The sequence below is a fragment of the Antedon mediterranea genome, chromosome 1, assembly GCF_964355755.1.
Source record: "Antedon mediterranea chromosome 1, ecAntMedi1.1, whole genome shotgun sequence".
In the NCBI taxonomy this organism is placed as follows: domain Eukaryota; kingdom Metazoa; phylum Echinodermata; class Crinoidea; order Comatulida; family Antedonidae; genus Antedon; species Antedon mediterranea.
The window spans coordinates 18,964,818-18,979,649 of NC_092670.1; the positions used below are offsets into that span (position 1 = coordinate 18,964,818).

General features: G+C 33.1%; 3 protein-coding genes across 3 annotated transcripts; 1 reads left to right on the top strand and 2 right to left on the bottom strand.

Annotated features, from left to right (window-relative positions):
• Nucleotides 1–1,682: 1,682 nt before the first annotated feature.
• LOC140060338 (lipopolysaccharide-induced tumor necrosis factor-alpha factor homolog) lies at nucleotides 1,683–7,092 on the bottom strand. Its single transcript, XM_072106501.1, has 4 exons — nucleotides 6,971–7,092; nucleotides 4,173–4,264; nucleotides 3,090–3,474; nucleotides 1,683–2,424 (listed from the first exon to the last, which is right to left on the bottom strand). Exons 2-4 carry the CDS (start codon nucleotides 4,237–4,239, stop codon nucleotides 2,316–2,318), a joined length of 561 nt encoding a protein of 186 aa, XP_071962602.1. The 5' UTR covers nucleotides 4,240–4,264; nucleotides 6,971–7,092; the 3' UTR covers nucleotides 1,683–2,315.
• A 101-nt stretch (nucleotides 7,093–7,193) lies between these two features.
• Nucleotides 7,194–8,629, top strand: LOC140060347 (baculoviral IAP repeat-containing protein 5-like). The gene is made up of 4 exons (XM_072106513.1): nucleotides 7,194–7,444; nucleotides 7,733–7,842; nucleotides 7,956–8,073; nucleotides 8,166–8,629. Exons 1-4 carry the CDS (start codon nucleotides 7,316–7,318, stop codon nucleotides 8,253–8,255), a joined length of 447 nt encoding a protein of 148 aa, XP_071962614.1. The 5' UTR covers nucleotides 7,194–7,315; the 3' UTR covers nucleotides 8,256–8,629.
• Nucleotides 8,630–8,693: 64 nt separating this feature from the next.
• Nucleotides 8,694–14,517, bottom strand: LOC140060331 (cilia- and flagella-associated protein 184-like). Its single transcript, XM_072106491.1, has 10 exons — nucleotides 14,370–14,517; nucleotides 13,789–13,942; nucleotides 13,398–13,682; nucleotides 13,095–13,301; nucleotides 12,900–12,988; nucleotides 12,461–12,614; nucleotides 10,166–10,359; nucleotides 9,760–9,972; nucleotides 9,350–9,487; nucleotides 8,694–9,039 (listed from the first exon to the last, which is right to left on the bottom strand). The coding sequence occupies exons 1-10, from the start codon at nucleotides 14,388–14,390 to the stop codon at nucleotides 8,794–8,796; spliced, it is 1,701 nt and encodes a 566-aa protein (XP_071962592.1). The 5' UTR covers nucleotides 14,391–14,517; the 3' UTR covers nucleotides 8,694–8,793.
• Between the last annotated feature and the right edge of the window lie 315 nt (nucleotides 14,518–14,832).

Genomic DNA, 14,832 nt, shown 5'->3' on the forward strand with positions numbered 1-14,832 from the left:
TATTTTATTATAATTCTATTATAAAATATTGTTAGTAATATTGAATCTGAAATATTGTCTCATTTATTTTAAGTTATTTGTTATATTGTTTTTTGTATTATTTATAGAATTGAATTACTGCCAAATGTATAAAAATTACGATGAATGAATCAATTCTGATATGACGATAGTAAATAAAATAAACTTTACTAAACTTTATGTACTGAACATATTTTATTTTACAGAATCACTGATGAAATTACAACAACTTTACTAATGAAATTACCACAATTTTACTGTATGACATTTTATACTCATAAGCAATTTTGGTCACAAGTTATTTAGGTACTTTTGACACCAAACCAATACAATCAAGTACTGTAATACCATGATTACAATTACTGTTGTGATAGTGTCCGCAACAACCCCAATTTTAGAAAGTGACAGCTGATTTTATTAATTATGCTGTGCACTCTTTTCTGTGTAGTCTTTGGTTCAGGTTGCGGTGACCATTAGGAATACTGTAACAATAAAATGATTCACATCAAAGTAATTTCACATTACACATTAGAGCTACAACTACAGTAAAAATATTTTGGATAGGTTGTTCCACAAAGGAATAAAAATATAAAAGCATCAACAAACATTTATGAAAAGGATAAAGATACAAAAATATAATATTGCTTATTACATTTTTCTACTGCTAAACACAAACACTAAAACCAAATATCCTTCTTCGTGTTGCCATTGCCATTTGCAAAATTGGTTATTGCAGAGGATACATCAAACAGCATTTTTCCCGTTTTTCAAATTGGTCGTTTCTCTCTCCGTTTTCTAAATCAATTTTTTTCTTAGCAGTAGAAAATATTCCCTTAAGAATGAACAATATACAATGGGTGAACTGTCTTAACAATAAAAGAAATTATTTTATGTAAAATAATGATAAATGAACCACAAATCGACAACTAATGACTTTGTAGACTGATGCATACAATTACTTACTGTAAATAAAATCATTAAAAACTACATCCCCAAATAAAACAAAACCAAACGTTTACAAACTAAATCTGAGCCATCACCAACTAATTTTAATAAATATACAGTATATAAATAATGTATCAAGCCTTTTTAACAATTATACCAGTATACAAAAGCATTTTGTTAAAATGTTTCTGGTTGATATAGATTGTTAAAAAAAACTTTCAATTATCCAGACAATTAATATTCAAATATAAACCTTTCATGATTTAGTCATGATAGATAGATAATAATACAATAGACTTGTTGATCAATGACATGAAACTTTAACCTCATTGTAGAATGCAATAATGTGCTCAACATCATAAAACATGTGACATGATGGGTAAGGTTAAAGTTCATGTTTAACTCGTTGATCAAGAAGTCCCAATGTTAGTTATCTTTAGATGTAAAATAAAATTTTAGCATTTATAACCACCTCTATAAAATGAGAACAGATTTTATGATACATAAGTGCCTATATGAAAATTCACCATAAATTTCATTCATATTATAATGATTGTATATTGACTAAAAAACAATTGCTTTACAATAGTAAGAATATGTTTACACATTATTATTCAAACATAGTTCTGTATATTATTATTATTAAACATTGTTTAATTATTACGGTACTGAGTATATTATAATATGCAAAATTATAAATTGAAATTAAAATATTTCTGTTTATATAGAAATTTAATGCTTAATCATTAATGTCCATGAAAAATCTAATTATTTTTAGTTATGTAAGCATTGTTCTCCTGAAAGCAGGCTTTGCCAGCAAGATTCACTAGAAAAATGGCTCAGTTATTAAAATAGGTGCAAGAAAATTATATAAAAAATGGGTCTAGTACTAGTAGTGGTAGGTTCAAGCCTAGCCATTAAAAAAACATTGAAAGTCCAATCGAGGCAATATTTTGTAAATTGGATTGATAACGTACAATAAATGAATGACAATGGTATGTCATATATTTGGTATTTTGATTTGATAAATCGGATATAACCCAGAATTTGGTATTTGATAAATCGGATATCACCTAGTATTCAGTACTTGGCTTAATTATCCAGAATTGAGTTATATTTTGGGAGACCACAGATAAAAGGTACATACAGAGAAGACATATTTCATTTCTTTGTAAGTACACTATAATAAAAATTTAAATAGCAAGGTTGTACATTTATTAGAAAAAGAAAATGAGTGATTTAAAAATGAATATTTGAATAACATTGGAAGTTAATTCAAGCATAACATTTAAAAATGTCACTCTAGAGAAATCTTTACATCTTTGTTGAAAGTAGGTCCATGATGTTTGTTCTTACATCCGATTGTAGTGAGATATTTGGTACTGACACACTGGGCAAGTGTGAGTACAGTCATGACACCCATCAATGCAGAATGGGATCAGGCAACATCCCATCCATCCCCTGCAATAAAAAAAAAAGATTTAAAATGTATAATATACGAGATTTGTATAGCGCCAACAAACATGGATCATTGCTCATGGTGCTGTGGACTCAGATGTTACACTTTTGAACTACATGCTTCTCCCCTAAGGGTCACGTCATGTCAGTGCAGCAACTTGAAGGCACTCTCATCTGTCCACGACATAGTGGCTGTGTGTGAATTAGTACATTGAGGGAACCCCCCTACTCGTCTCGAAAGATTTACTAGGTTCTTTAAAGTGCACATGAGCTAGATGTGTACACTGGACCTACAGTTTATAGTCCTTATCCGTTCAACCACCAGAACCATGGAGCGAGTGAGCCTTGAAACCTTGCCGATTACGGTTCCACTGTCTTAACTGCCAATTCAATTTCTTTCAGAATCAAATTACTGTAACTGAAATACTGTATACTTCTAATCTTACTGTTATTAATACTTATAACCAACATTTAATACTTTATGAGAAAGTTTTTTCAGTATACACATTTTCAGATATCTAAACAAAACACTGTAGTTTGTTGATAAGAGATGTTTTTGGTATGAAAAAATACAACTTGAAAATGTAATCAGCATCTTGATTTAGAGGGTATGAATTTATACTTGTGCAGGCTTGTAACTGCGTTAGTACAACAAAATCTTTACTCACCCAAAAAAGGCGATGATCAGACAGAGGAGCCAGGCAAACATGCCTGGTTCTTTTCTGACTACAGTTGTCACATTGTTACGGCAATTAGGACATGTAGTCTGCACTGGAAATTCTCTAAACACCTGGTGGACCACTGTTGTCACTGTGGTACTTGGTTGACCAACAACCACTGTGGTTTGTGGCTGCTGGTAAGGTTGTGGGTATCCTCCGGGGGCTTGTTGTGGATACCCTGCAGGGGCTTGTTGTGGGTAGCCTGCAGGGGGTGGCTGTGCATAACCTGCAGGGGGTGGCTGTGCATAACCTGCAGGGGGCGGTGTAGCTTGGTAACCAGCCGGTGGTGGTCCCTGTGGTGGATATCCAGGATTTGAAGGAGGATAAGCTGGGTCTGAAAAATAAAATAAATTTATTCCAATAATAAAAAATAATAATATTAACACATACACTACACTCATCAATTGAAAATCATTAAAACAGTCATTTCATCAATTTCAGACTAAAATGATTAATAATTGCAGATTACCTTAGCACATTAACAATACTATGTAATACATACAGCGAGTCATATGGCCGAGCGGTTAAGGCAGGGGCGCCGTTTACCGTACCTAAAGAGCCAATAACAACATCGGCAAGGGTTCGAGGCCGACTCGCTCCTAGTTCTGGTGGTGGAACAAGTCTTCTCGGATAAGGACTATAAACCGTAGGTCCAGTGTACACAGTTATAACCTGTGTGTACTTTAAAGAACCCAGTTCATTATTCGAAAAAGAGTAGGGGGTAACCCTGGTGAACTGGTTCACACAATAGCCCCTGTATCAGGGGGATTACCACCTATCTGATAGGACAGTGATTAATTCACTATTGGTAATCCTTGGCCACATTGCCTAAAGACATAAAATAAAATAAATAAAATAAACATAAAATATGTATAAATTCTCAATGAAATTAAATTTGTTTACTCCTTTTTTGTTATGTGTTCTCTTTGTTTATGAAATGAACAAAGAGAAATTGAATGTACTGTATTTAATTCATGTTGCTTTGTAATCAGAAGTATTACGGCAGTACAGTTGGAAGCACTGTAATGTTACCTCCTTTTGACTCCATTCCTGGTTGACCAACTGCCTGACTATATGGTGGTGGGTGTGGTTCTGACATTTTCAAACTAGGCCTTGATTGATATCTGAAAACAAACGAAAAATATACTGCATTAAAAACAAATGAAAAATATACTGCATTAAAAACAAATGAAAAATATACTGCATTAAAATACTAATGTATTATGTTCATCTATAACATCCTATTTCCTACTGTTTGATTGTCTTTGAATACTGTATGTACACTCATGGTGTCTTTAAAATAAAGATAAAGCAACTGCTGCTATCTTCATTGATTTAAAAAAGGCATTTGACACTGTTGATTACAAACTCCTTATATCTAAACTTATTGATTGTGGAATTAAGTCATCTGCTCTGAACTGGTTCATCTCGTTAGTGAGACTGAGAGATCTCCAGTTGTTAAAATCAACTCAACACAATCTACTCATATGGAAGTGAACATCGGTGTGCCCCAAGGTTCTATACTAAGACCTTTATTGTTTATTATTGTTTTTATGTATGCAGACGACACTACAATCTTATGTAACTCATCTGATCCCACTACTCTACTTCAAAATGAATTAAATTTAAATTTAAACAAAATTGCTAAATGGTTTAAGAAAAATAGACCTACATTGAATATCAAGAAGACTAAATTTATGATCTTTAAAACAAACCACCCAAAATTTCAAATATTTTTCCTAGCCTACAGTATAATGGAACTCGTATTGACAGAGTTGATTCATTTAAATATCTTGTTTGATTCTAAATTAACATGGTCAGAGCATGTTGACAATTTGACATGTAAAATCTCTAAACGAATTGGTGTTATCTGACGTGTAAAGTACTACATACCAGGAAATACTCTAAAAAATGTTAGCTAATACTTTTTAACTACTGTGACTGTGTTTGGTCAAATTGTAATGCAAAACTCTCTCCAAACTGTTAAACAGACTTGGAAGAATTTTACTTTCCGCAGATATTAAAACACCAGTTACAGATATTAAAACACCAGTTACAGATATTAAAACACCAGTTACAGATATTAAAACACCAGTTACAGATATTAAAACACCAGTTACAGATATTAAAACACCAGTTACAGATATTAAAACACCAGTTACAGATATTAAAACACCAGTTACAGATATTAAAACACCAGTTACAGATATTAAAACACCAGTTACAGATATTAAAACACCAGTTACAGATATTAAAACACCAGTTACAGATATTAAAACACCAGTTACAGATATTAAAACACCAGTTACAGATATTAAAACACCAGTTACAGATATTAAAACACCAGTTACTGATATTAAAACACCAGTTACAGATATTAAAACACCAGTTACAGATATTAAAACACCAGTTACAGATATTAAAACACCAGTTACAGATATTTTAAGTTCTTTGGGGTGGTGTAAACTTAGTGATAAGTGAGAAGAACAATTACTTATAATGTTATTCAAGTGTCTAAATTATCATGCTCCATGCTACTTATCAAAAAATGTATTTGTAATGATTGCCTGCACTCATATTGTACATGTAGTCAGAATAATAATATACTGTAATATATATCTTTAGGGTCTTAAGTGTCATTCAGTATAAAGACAGAATAAATAAATAAATAAACTATTCCCAATTATTGTTTATACTTATTTGACAGCTTATTCAAGGGATGAAATAGAATAGGTAGCATTTTGAAAGTTAAAATAAATACAGTTAACTCGTTTGAACTTGTCATTTCTAACTGAAAGAAACAATCTTATTGAAGAGTCGTTTTTTAAGTTTAAACACAGTTTAAAGCAACATTTTATAGATTTTTAACTTTTCATATTTTTATTAACCTTTTTTTTTTTAGATTGTACCTACCGTACTATGAATTTTTAACTTTTTAACTTTTATACAATCAGAATTTTTAACTTCTATACAATCAGAATTTTAAACTGTTATACAATCAGAATTTTAAACTTTTATACAATCAGAATTTTAACTTTTATACAATCAGAATGTTTAACTGTTATACAATCAGAATGTTCAGATAGTAATTGCATTTTTATAACACTTTGTTAACATTTTATTATAGCATATTTTTCTATGTATTTTTCTAAATTTGTTAAATGTCGGTTTTATTGTACAGTCAACTCTCCCAATACCGGACTCTCTGAAAACCAGAAACTCTCCCAATACCAGACTTTTTTTGAGAACCAAAAGGTCCCAAATTTATATTTACCATTAAAAACACATTCTGAATACCAGACTTTCCGGAAAACCAGACTTATTTGGCCGGCCCAACGGTGTCCGGTATTAAGAGAGTTGACTGTATCGTCCTAGTTGACAGGAGCTGGTCAGTTTTATTTTATTACTTTTGCTTTTCGGCTACTCCCCTGTTATACTTTTGATGATAGCGGTCGCGTTTGAAATTGGTCACGTTTTATTGCGATCGCGCTATTTTGTATGGAACGTGATGCATGCAAGCGGGTAATACATATGCCTAATGCCTAATCTAGTACTGTAGTAGAGCTAGGCATCATCTAGCCTAGCTAGTTGTTAGAGGAGGCACACCAGACTAGCTAACTAGGCCCCTAGCCTTCTAGCTAGGGCTAGAGGGCCAGCCTACACACTCACTACACTACCACTACACTACACGTACCTCTCCCCTAAACTAGGCCTAGTAATAAGATAGAATTAGAGTGTTAAAAAGCAATAATACCACACAGTAATGTGGCATAAAAAATCATAAAACTCTACTTCAAATAAAGTACATGTTTAATAACTAAACTACTCACAGTTGCTGAAATTATTTAATCAATAAAAATATTTTATTTCTGTGGTTGACACACACTCGACTCTCACACTAAGAATCCAATCCAATGTTTTTTTTAAGCAATGACGTCATTCTTAGGAACACCGCCACCAATGACGTAGGCGATTGAATTGCGGGTGCGTTTATTGGACGTCGTCGAATGACGTCACGAATAGTTTTGAAAGCCACTTTCATAACAAATTTCAGCCATCGAAACGGACGAGGGAGCTATACTAGTAGAGAGTAGTAGCTAGCTCGGCGTACGTCGTACTACCGGCGCCATATTCAAAAAAGATTCACGTTAGCCTACGAACGGGACGAGCGAAAAATGGCTAGTGATAAGATGTTAGAAGATCAAAAGAAGTATCCTGAATTCTTAATGAATACATATTCAACACGACTTTTATCATTTTCCGATTGGCCATTTACTGAAGGTTGTGCTTGTACACCAGAAAAGGTTTGAATTTTCCTACTTTATCATTCAGGCTAGGCCTATCATTATTTTAATTCCTAGCTTACCTAGCTAGGGCTATTCTAGAGAGGAGAGGGACCTAGGCGGCTAGTAGGAATGGCCTACTATAATTATGCCTCTCTCTAGCCTACTAGTCTTGCTTATTGGGCAGGCCTTGCTAGCCTACCTAGGAGAGATTAGTTAATCTAGTTACTAATACTAGTATAATACTATTACTAGGGCCTAAAAAAAAAATGACAATGATCAGCAGCCATGAATTATTTGTTTTTGCAGATGGCAGATGCAGGGTTCTACCACTGCCCAACAGTTCATGAACCTGATGCAGTTAAATGCTTCTTATGTTTCAAAGAACTTGATGGCTGGGAGCCTGATGACAACCCAATGTAAGAAAAATAAGTGTTATTTCCATATCATCCGATCAAGCTGGCCATGTGTATACTTACTTACTGTTGTTCTGTATGTTAATATTATGTTAGCATTTTGTTTTTATTTGCAGGTCAGAACATAAACGCCATTCTCCCAATTGTGTGTTTATCAACTTAAAAAAAGATTATGAGGATTTGACAATGGAAGAATTCCTGAAATTGGAGTCTACGCGTCAGCAAAATAAACTGGTATGCTAAAAAAATGTAACTTTTTTAGGTTTATCCACAGTTAGATATATCAAAGGCTTACAATAAATTTCTGTTTTTTGTTCTCTTTTCAGATGAAAGTTGCAGAGACTGCCATGAAGGAATTCAAGCATCAAGCTTCTAAAACTAGAGAACAAATTGAATTGTTATCAAAGAACTTATAAAAAGAAGTCAATTTTAAAAATTTAATGGGGGTATAGAGGATATTTTCACACCCACTAAATTCCACCCCAGATTACTGTATCAATAAAAGCATATTTTCAGGAATACTTGCACTACAGTAATACCTGCTGTTAATAAACATTTTGTATTAGTGTAGCACCCCTGTAAAATTGTAGAGGAAAAAAATGCCGCTAGTTCCGTTTCGCACCTGTTTTTATTTTGACTCCAAACAAGTCGAAATAAATGACAGGTGTGAAACGGAACTAGCGCCGAAAAAACACTCTTGTATATACAGTAATATATATACAGTATAAATATTTTGTAGATGTAAATATAGTGAGTAAAATAAGAAGCTGTCAATAAAGCTACTTAACTACTTTGGTGTCAGTTGATTGATTGCTTTTATGGTTTAATGAAAAAAAACACAAACGGTTTCAAATATATTTACTGTATATTCTGCATGCATGTTATTATACATATATGTACAACAGAGATTACAAGTACAGTAATTACCACAATATGTAACTGTAAAAATTGTATTTAATTATGGACAGATTTTGCCTCTTCTATTTTTCTTCTCAAACCATTACTATCTAGTGTTAACTCTGCATGTTGCCGTTTTAAATACTCGAGGCGCGACCTTAAGTTATCCCCTTCATCCTTTCGTTCTTCAAAGTCGCGTAATAGTGGCTTGTTACCAAGAAGGCCACACTTTTGCATTTGCCGTTGATTGTCAATTCGTAACTTGTCTCGTGCTCTCTTGGTACGTGATAAAACATCTCTTTTCTGTAAAAAAAAAAAGGTTACATACATTTACTAATGATAATTAAAGCAACATACAGTATGTGAATGATTGCCACTATTAACAAGTTAAAAAAAACCCGATTGTGTGGTACAGTACCAAAATCCTAGATGCATATCCAATGTACAGGAGCTTATTAAAAGTACACACATTTTTAACATAAATCTCTGTCTACACTATTATGCCATTACCATGTCCATACAGTATATGGACACATTTAGTTTGAAAGTGTACACAGAGCTTAACATAATTATACTAATTTGACAATACAACTGCTTATGGGAGTATATTTACTTTGGCAACAAGCTCTTCAACATCTCTAAGGTTTGCCTTCTGAACCTGATTCTCTGCTTGTACAAACTGTAGCTTTTCCTTCACATGGGTTAAAACTTGAACAGTACTTGTTATTTTTTTCCTTAGTTTCAAAAGTTCCTGTAAAATTGTACAAAAGGAAGTTTAATCCAACTTCTAGTTGAATTTTCTATAGTAGTAGAGTACAGTAGTAATATTTGAGAAATGTGCTTTCATTTAATAATCACCAACACAAACAATTAAGATCGATCAGAACATACCGATAAAACAAAAAGTTAGGACAAATAAAAGTCACTATAACTCAAATACAGTAATGCCATCGGTATTTCCACTTACTTACTTATAATGGAAACTTTATTCAAATTGAAATCTTATAATCAGATTTTTGTTACCTCATTTCTTTCCTCGATTTTTTCATTGTATGTTTGATTTTCAATCTTAAGTTGTTCAAAGTCAATGAGATGAAGACCTTCAGCAAGCTCTTCTTTTGCTTTCAGTTGCTGTTCTCTTTTTTTCAATCGATTCTTTAATTTTATATTGTCTAATCGTACCATCTTTACTTCGTCTTCTTTCTTTACTTCATTCATTAAATATTGTTCAACGTCCTTAAAACAATTGAAGTAAATCTAAATTATTTCTATTCTATATTGCAAAATGTGACGAAACTAGTTATGATTGACGATGATGAACCAATGTTTCATAACAAAAATAATGGAGATACAACTGCAGCAAATGTATTAATATTTACAGTAAATAAATTTTACTTACAACAGTACTGTACATAATACACTTTCATACCTTTGGCAAAATAGGCTTTCCCGTCCTGGTGTTAATAGCATTTAGTGCTGTTTGCTTTTTGAATTCTGCAAATTGGTTGGTTTCAATTTCCACTAATTCTAATTTCTCATCTTTCTTGTAACTTAAATCTTCCTCCTGATCTTGAAGATGTTTCGTTTCTTCTTCTTCCTGCTTTCTTAGTTCTTCAAGGTTTGCTGTTAAAAAAAGCATTAATATTTTCTAATACAGTAAGTTTTTACATGACAATCTAATGAATAGAACTTGGAGAATAGGAGAAACTTAAAGATTTATTGTCCCTTTGTCAAATTCTAAAAAAATAAAAATAAAAAGATTTCGAAAAAAGTGGGTCATTTTGAAGTATCATAATAGTTATTAACTTTCACCAAAAAATAGTTGGAAAAAAAAATCATTTAACTGAAATACAGACGTTTTTTGGTTCAAAAAATAACTTTGACTTCCAGTCAAAGTTTTCGATCAAAACATATCTCATAATGCAATGCGCATATTTGGCTACTCTGTATGCATAATCATAAAACTTCCTCGCGATCTATAGTGAAAACACCATCTCAACCGTGACAAGTTGTAATCAATCCTAATTAGCATAATGTATACTCATGGTTTGAAATCTTTGTTTACTTTGTTTTCCAGACGAAATGTAATCACATTAATTTAAAGTAAATTTTCTTTTGGATGATCCAAAGTCGAATAAAATTCGTAAACTTTCGTTTTTTACTGTAGCTTTCGCTGGTCAACGACGCAGCTTAATCATGAGTGAGTCTCTGTGACTTGGACTTGTTACCATTAGATCTCGTATATGGTATAGCGCCATCTATAGATCGTTCAGGTTTTCCCAAATGAAGAAAAAACACTGCAAACAGCACCAGACGGAATGAAGCCAACATATTGGAAAAGGTATGTGGACGACATATTAGCTCTCATTCCAGAAGGATCAGCGGAACATCTTAACTCAATTGACAAAACAGGTAACATAAAATTTACAACTGAGCATATGTCTAACAATACATTACCCTTCTTAGACATCATAATTACACTGAACAATGGAGACCTGACGACGACAGTTTACAGAAAAAAGACCCACACAGACCAATACTTAAATTGTCATTCCTGCCATCCATTGGAACATAAGTTAAGTGTGGTTAACACTCTGGTTGACAGATGTGAAAAAGTTGTCACTAAAAAAGACGAGAAACTAACAGAAATGAAAAAGATTAAACATGCGGTAATTGGTCCATGGACAAGATAATCCAAAAAAGATCGGAGAAAGGAGAACAAAATGTCAAACAAAAAACAAAAGATACAACCAACAAAAACAAAGGTAACATAGGGATACCATACATACCAAGAATATCAGAAAGAATTAGACGCTGCTTATCTAGTTACAATGTCAACACTTATTTTACTCCACAAAACAAATTAAGAAATCTTTTAGTTCACCCAAAAGACAAAATAAAAAATGATGACAAATCTGGTGTAATATACCAAGTAAATTGCAACAACTGCGAAAAAGCATATATAGGAGAAACGGCCAGAACCTTATCCACAAGGATAAAAGAACACAAAGCAGATGTCACTTCACATTGTACAGGGATCCTAACACGTTCAGCCAGAAATTCAGCTTCAGAAATTGTTCACAACTCAGCCATCACCGTTCACATGACCACTCACACTCATTTACCAAATTGGAACGTAAAAATACTAGGCACAGAATCGTCATGGAAAGACAAGAAAATAAAAGAATCAATAAAAATAAGAAAACATGGTAACACTATGAACATAGACGACGGCGGTTTGGAACTTCCAAAATTGTACAACAACTTACTAAAGAGGAGGCCCCGACAACCCCATTTGGGAAAACCTGAACGATCTATAGATGGCGCTATACCATATACGAGATCTAATGGTAACAAGTCCAAGTCACAGAGACTCACTCATGATTAAGCTGCGTCGTTGACCAGCGAAAGCTAGAGTAAAAAACGTAAGTTTACGAATTTTATTCGACTTTGGATCATCCAAAAGAAAATTTACTTAAAATACTATACAGTGATCCAGATGAACCTTTTTACTAATCACATTAATTTAGCTATTAATTACGTAAAATTGTTGTTTTTGTCTTGAATTTTCAACTTAAAGTGCATAACTTTAATATTACTTTGATATGGCCAATTAAAATTTAGTATATTTTGACCTTCATTTTTTTGTGTTTCAAGGGACAATACATCTTTAACTAATGATGATTGTTAATAAAGACTTCAAATGTTGTCAAGGAATACATACACATATACTTTAGATAGCGCTGTTCTTGATCGGTTACATTTTTATCCATTTCTTGGCGTTGGTCATCAGTCTTCTTCTTTCTAAAATACTCAGCTAGTTTGTGCTGGAACTGAGTGTTTGTTGTCTGTAGTTGCTCACGCTCTACGATAGCAGCCTTTATTATAAACATAATTGTGATTAGAGAAGCCTAGTCTTTATTATCATTTACTTTCCATTCTGATATAAGAGTAAATAGTCAACAACGCTAGTTATAACATTTTTAATGCACTACAGGCTGTTTTATGAGGAGTACAGTACCTCAATCGTCAGACGCTTGGCTACGATTTGCATCAAGCACTTTTATCTACATGACTTGGTTCAAGCTTATTATATGTGTATACTGTATGCAGTATGTATTTTATTTCTTTTGGTACATCTACAATAAAGAATGAATACTTACTTGATAGCATTCTATTAACTCTTCTCTTGACATCATCTTTTCTTCATATCCTTCCTCGTCATACTCTTCATACTCTATGAGTGGGGACGCTATTAATTTAAAAACAAGAACATTTCAATCTTGGTATTAATTGATGATGTTTTGGCCATAAGTACAACATTTCTGGTTCTAAAAAGTATTGGAATGGAAACTTACCTTCTCTCTCGGGGGTTCCTGGTGGAAAGGTTTCTGGTTCCTGGACAGGACTACCTTCCCTTGATAGTGGATCAATCACAGCCACAATTGGCGTCTCTGGCCTCTCACCGTCAGTAAATGTACTGCTCTCCGGAAGTTGTTCTCCATCATTCGTCATTTGCAATTCGTCTGGCTGTGCACTGTCTTTCCTAATAACCTCTGTGTTTCCTATAATAAAAGAAATAACATTAAAAATAAAAGTCTCATTTCAATTTAGTGAATACTACAACATTAGTTAATCTATTGTATTACTATCTAGCATACCTTCTTCTGCTGTTGGTTCAACAACACCATCTTCAGTATTGCCATCCTTTTCCTCTCCATCTTTTACACCATCTTCAGCATTGTCATCCTTTTCCTCTCCATCTTTTACTTCATCTTTCACTCCATCCTCTGTAACCTTCTCTGCTTCTTCTTGTTTGTCTGCCGATGCATCTCCATCATTTCCAGTATTCTTAGTTGTCTGTTCCTCATTGGTTGCCTCTCCAGTTTCTCCTGCTTCAGCCTCCTCGGGTGCAGCTATTTCAGCTGGCTGTGTATTCTCATTACCTGAAAAAGAAAAAATAAATTGTATTAAAATTTAGTTTTAATGTTTTTTATAAATAAATATTTTAAAGATGAATGTGACTGCATCTTTAAATATTTGCGCTCTCACCAGACTCAGTTTGTTGAGGATCATCAGATGTTTTCTCTTCAGGCTCCTCTGCAACTGATACTGCCTTATTTTCAGTATCCTCGGCTATGCTTGTAGCATTCTCTTCTGCAATTTCAGTAGTTGGTTGCAGCTCATCAGTAGCAGCTATAGGTACCTGACAAATCAAGAATGAAAATGGATAAAAAGAATAAGATGTAATTTAATTGTATTAAAATATATCTTTTTTCCTTCTTTTTAAATTTTATTTCAGTTAACTTAATAGGCTAGGCCCTAGCCTATATATTTATTATATACTAATTAAATATTTACTTAAAATTAAATGTTGTAAATAAAATATGATAGTCTAGGCCTACCACTAGGTAGCATGATCTTTCTTTCTCTGTATCTCTCTCTCCCTCTCTGTGGATATGATGCTGGTGGGTTGGGTGGGATGGGGGCCTACAGTAGCTAGGCCTAGGGCCTAGCTAGCTAGGCCATTTTAGGCTAGCTAGGCCTAGCCTCTATCTAGGCTAGGCCTAGCTTATTTATTTCCTGTTTAAATGTTTACTATACTTTTCAAATCCTAAAATATAAATATATACCTCTGACTGTTCTTCTGCCATTGTTTTAACACGTATGTTTTGCAAAATTTAAAGATATATGCATGTAGTAGAATATTCAGGTTAGGCCAAAAAAAAAACAACATTGCAGATATTTGCATATTGTTGCTAAGCGACCTTTTGATCCACTGGTTCCCGAGCTCATACTGCACGCTTGATTACATTGTAAATGCCTGCGTTGTTTTCGACGGGAACCAGACAGCCATATGATTTTTAATAAAATTGTTAAATTATATTATAATTACAATAAGATAATACCATATCTATATATACAGTTCGAAGCTGTAAAATATTTATAACGCATTGGTAAATAAAATCCGTAATTATTTTTGCATTTATTATTATTAACACAAATGTTATATTTATAATGTTCTACATTTGTATTTCTCAATTACAGCAGACCAGTAAGCAACAGTAAGCAGACGTACATTATTGAAACGTTTTT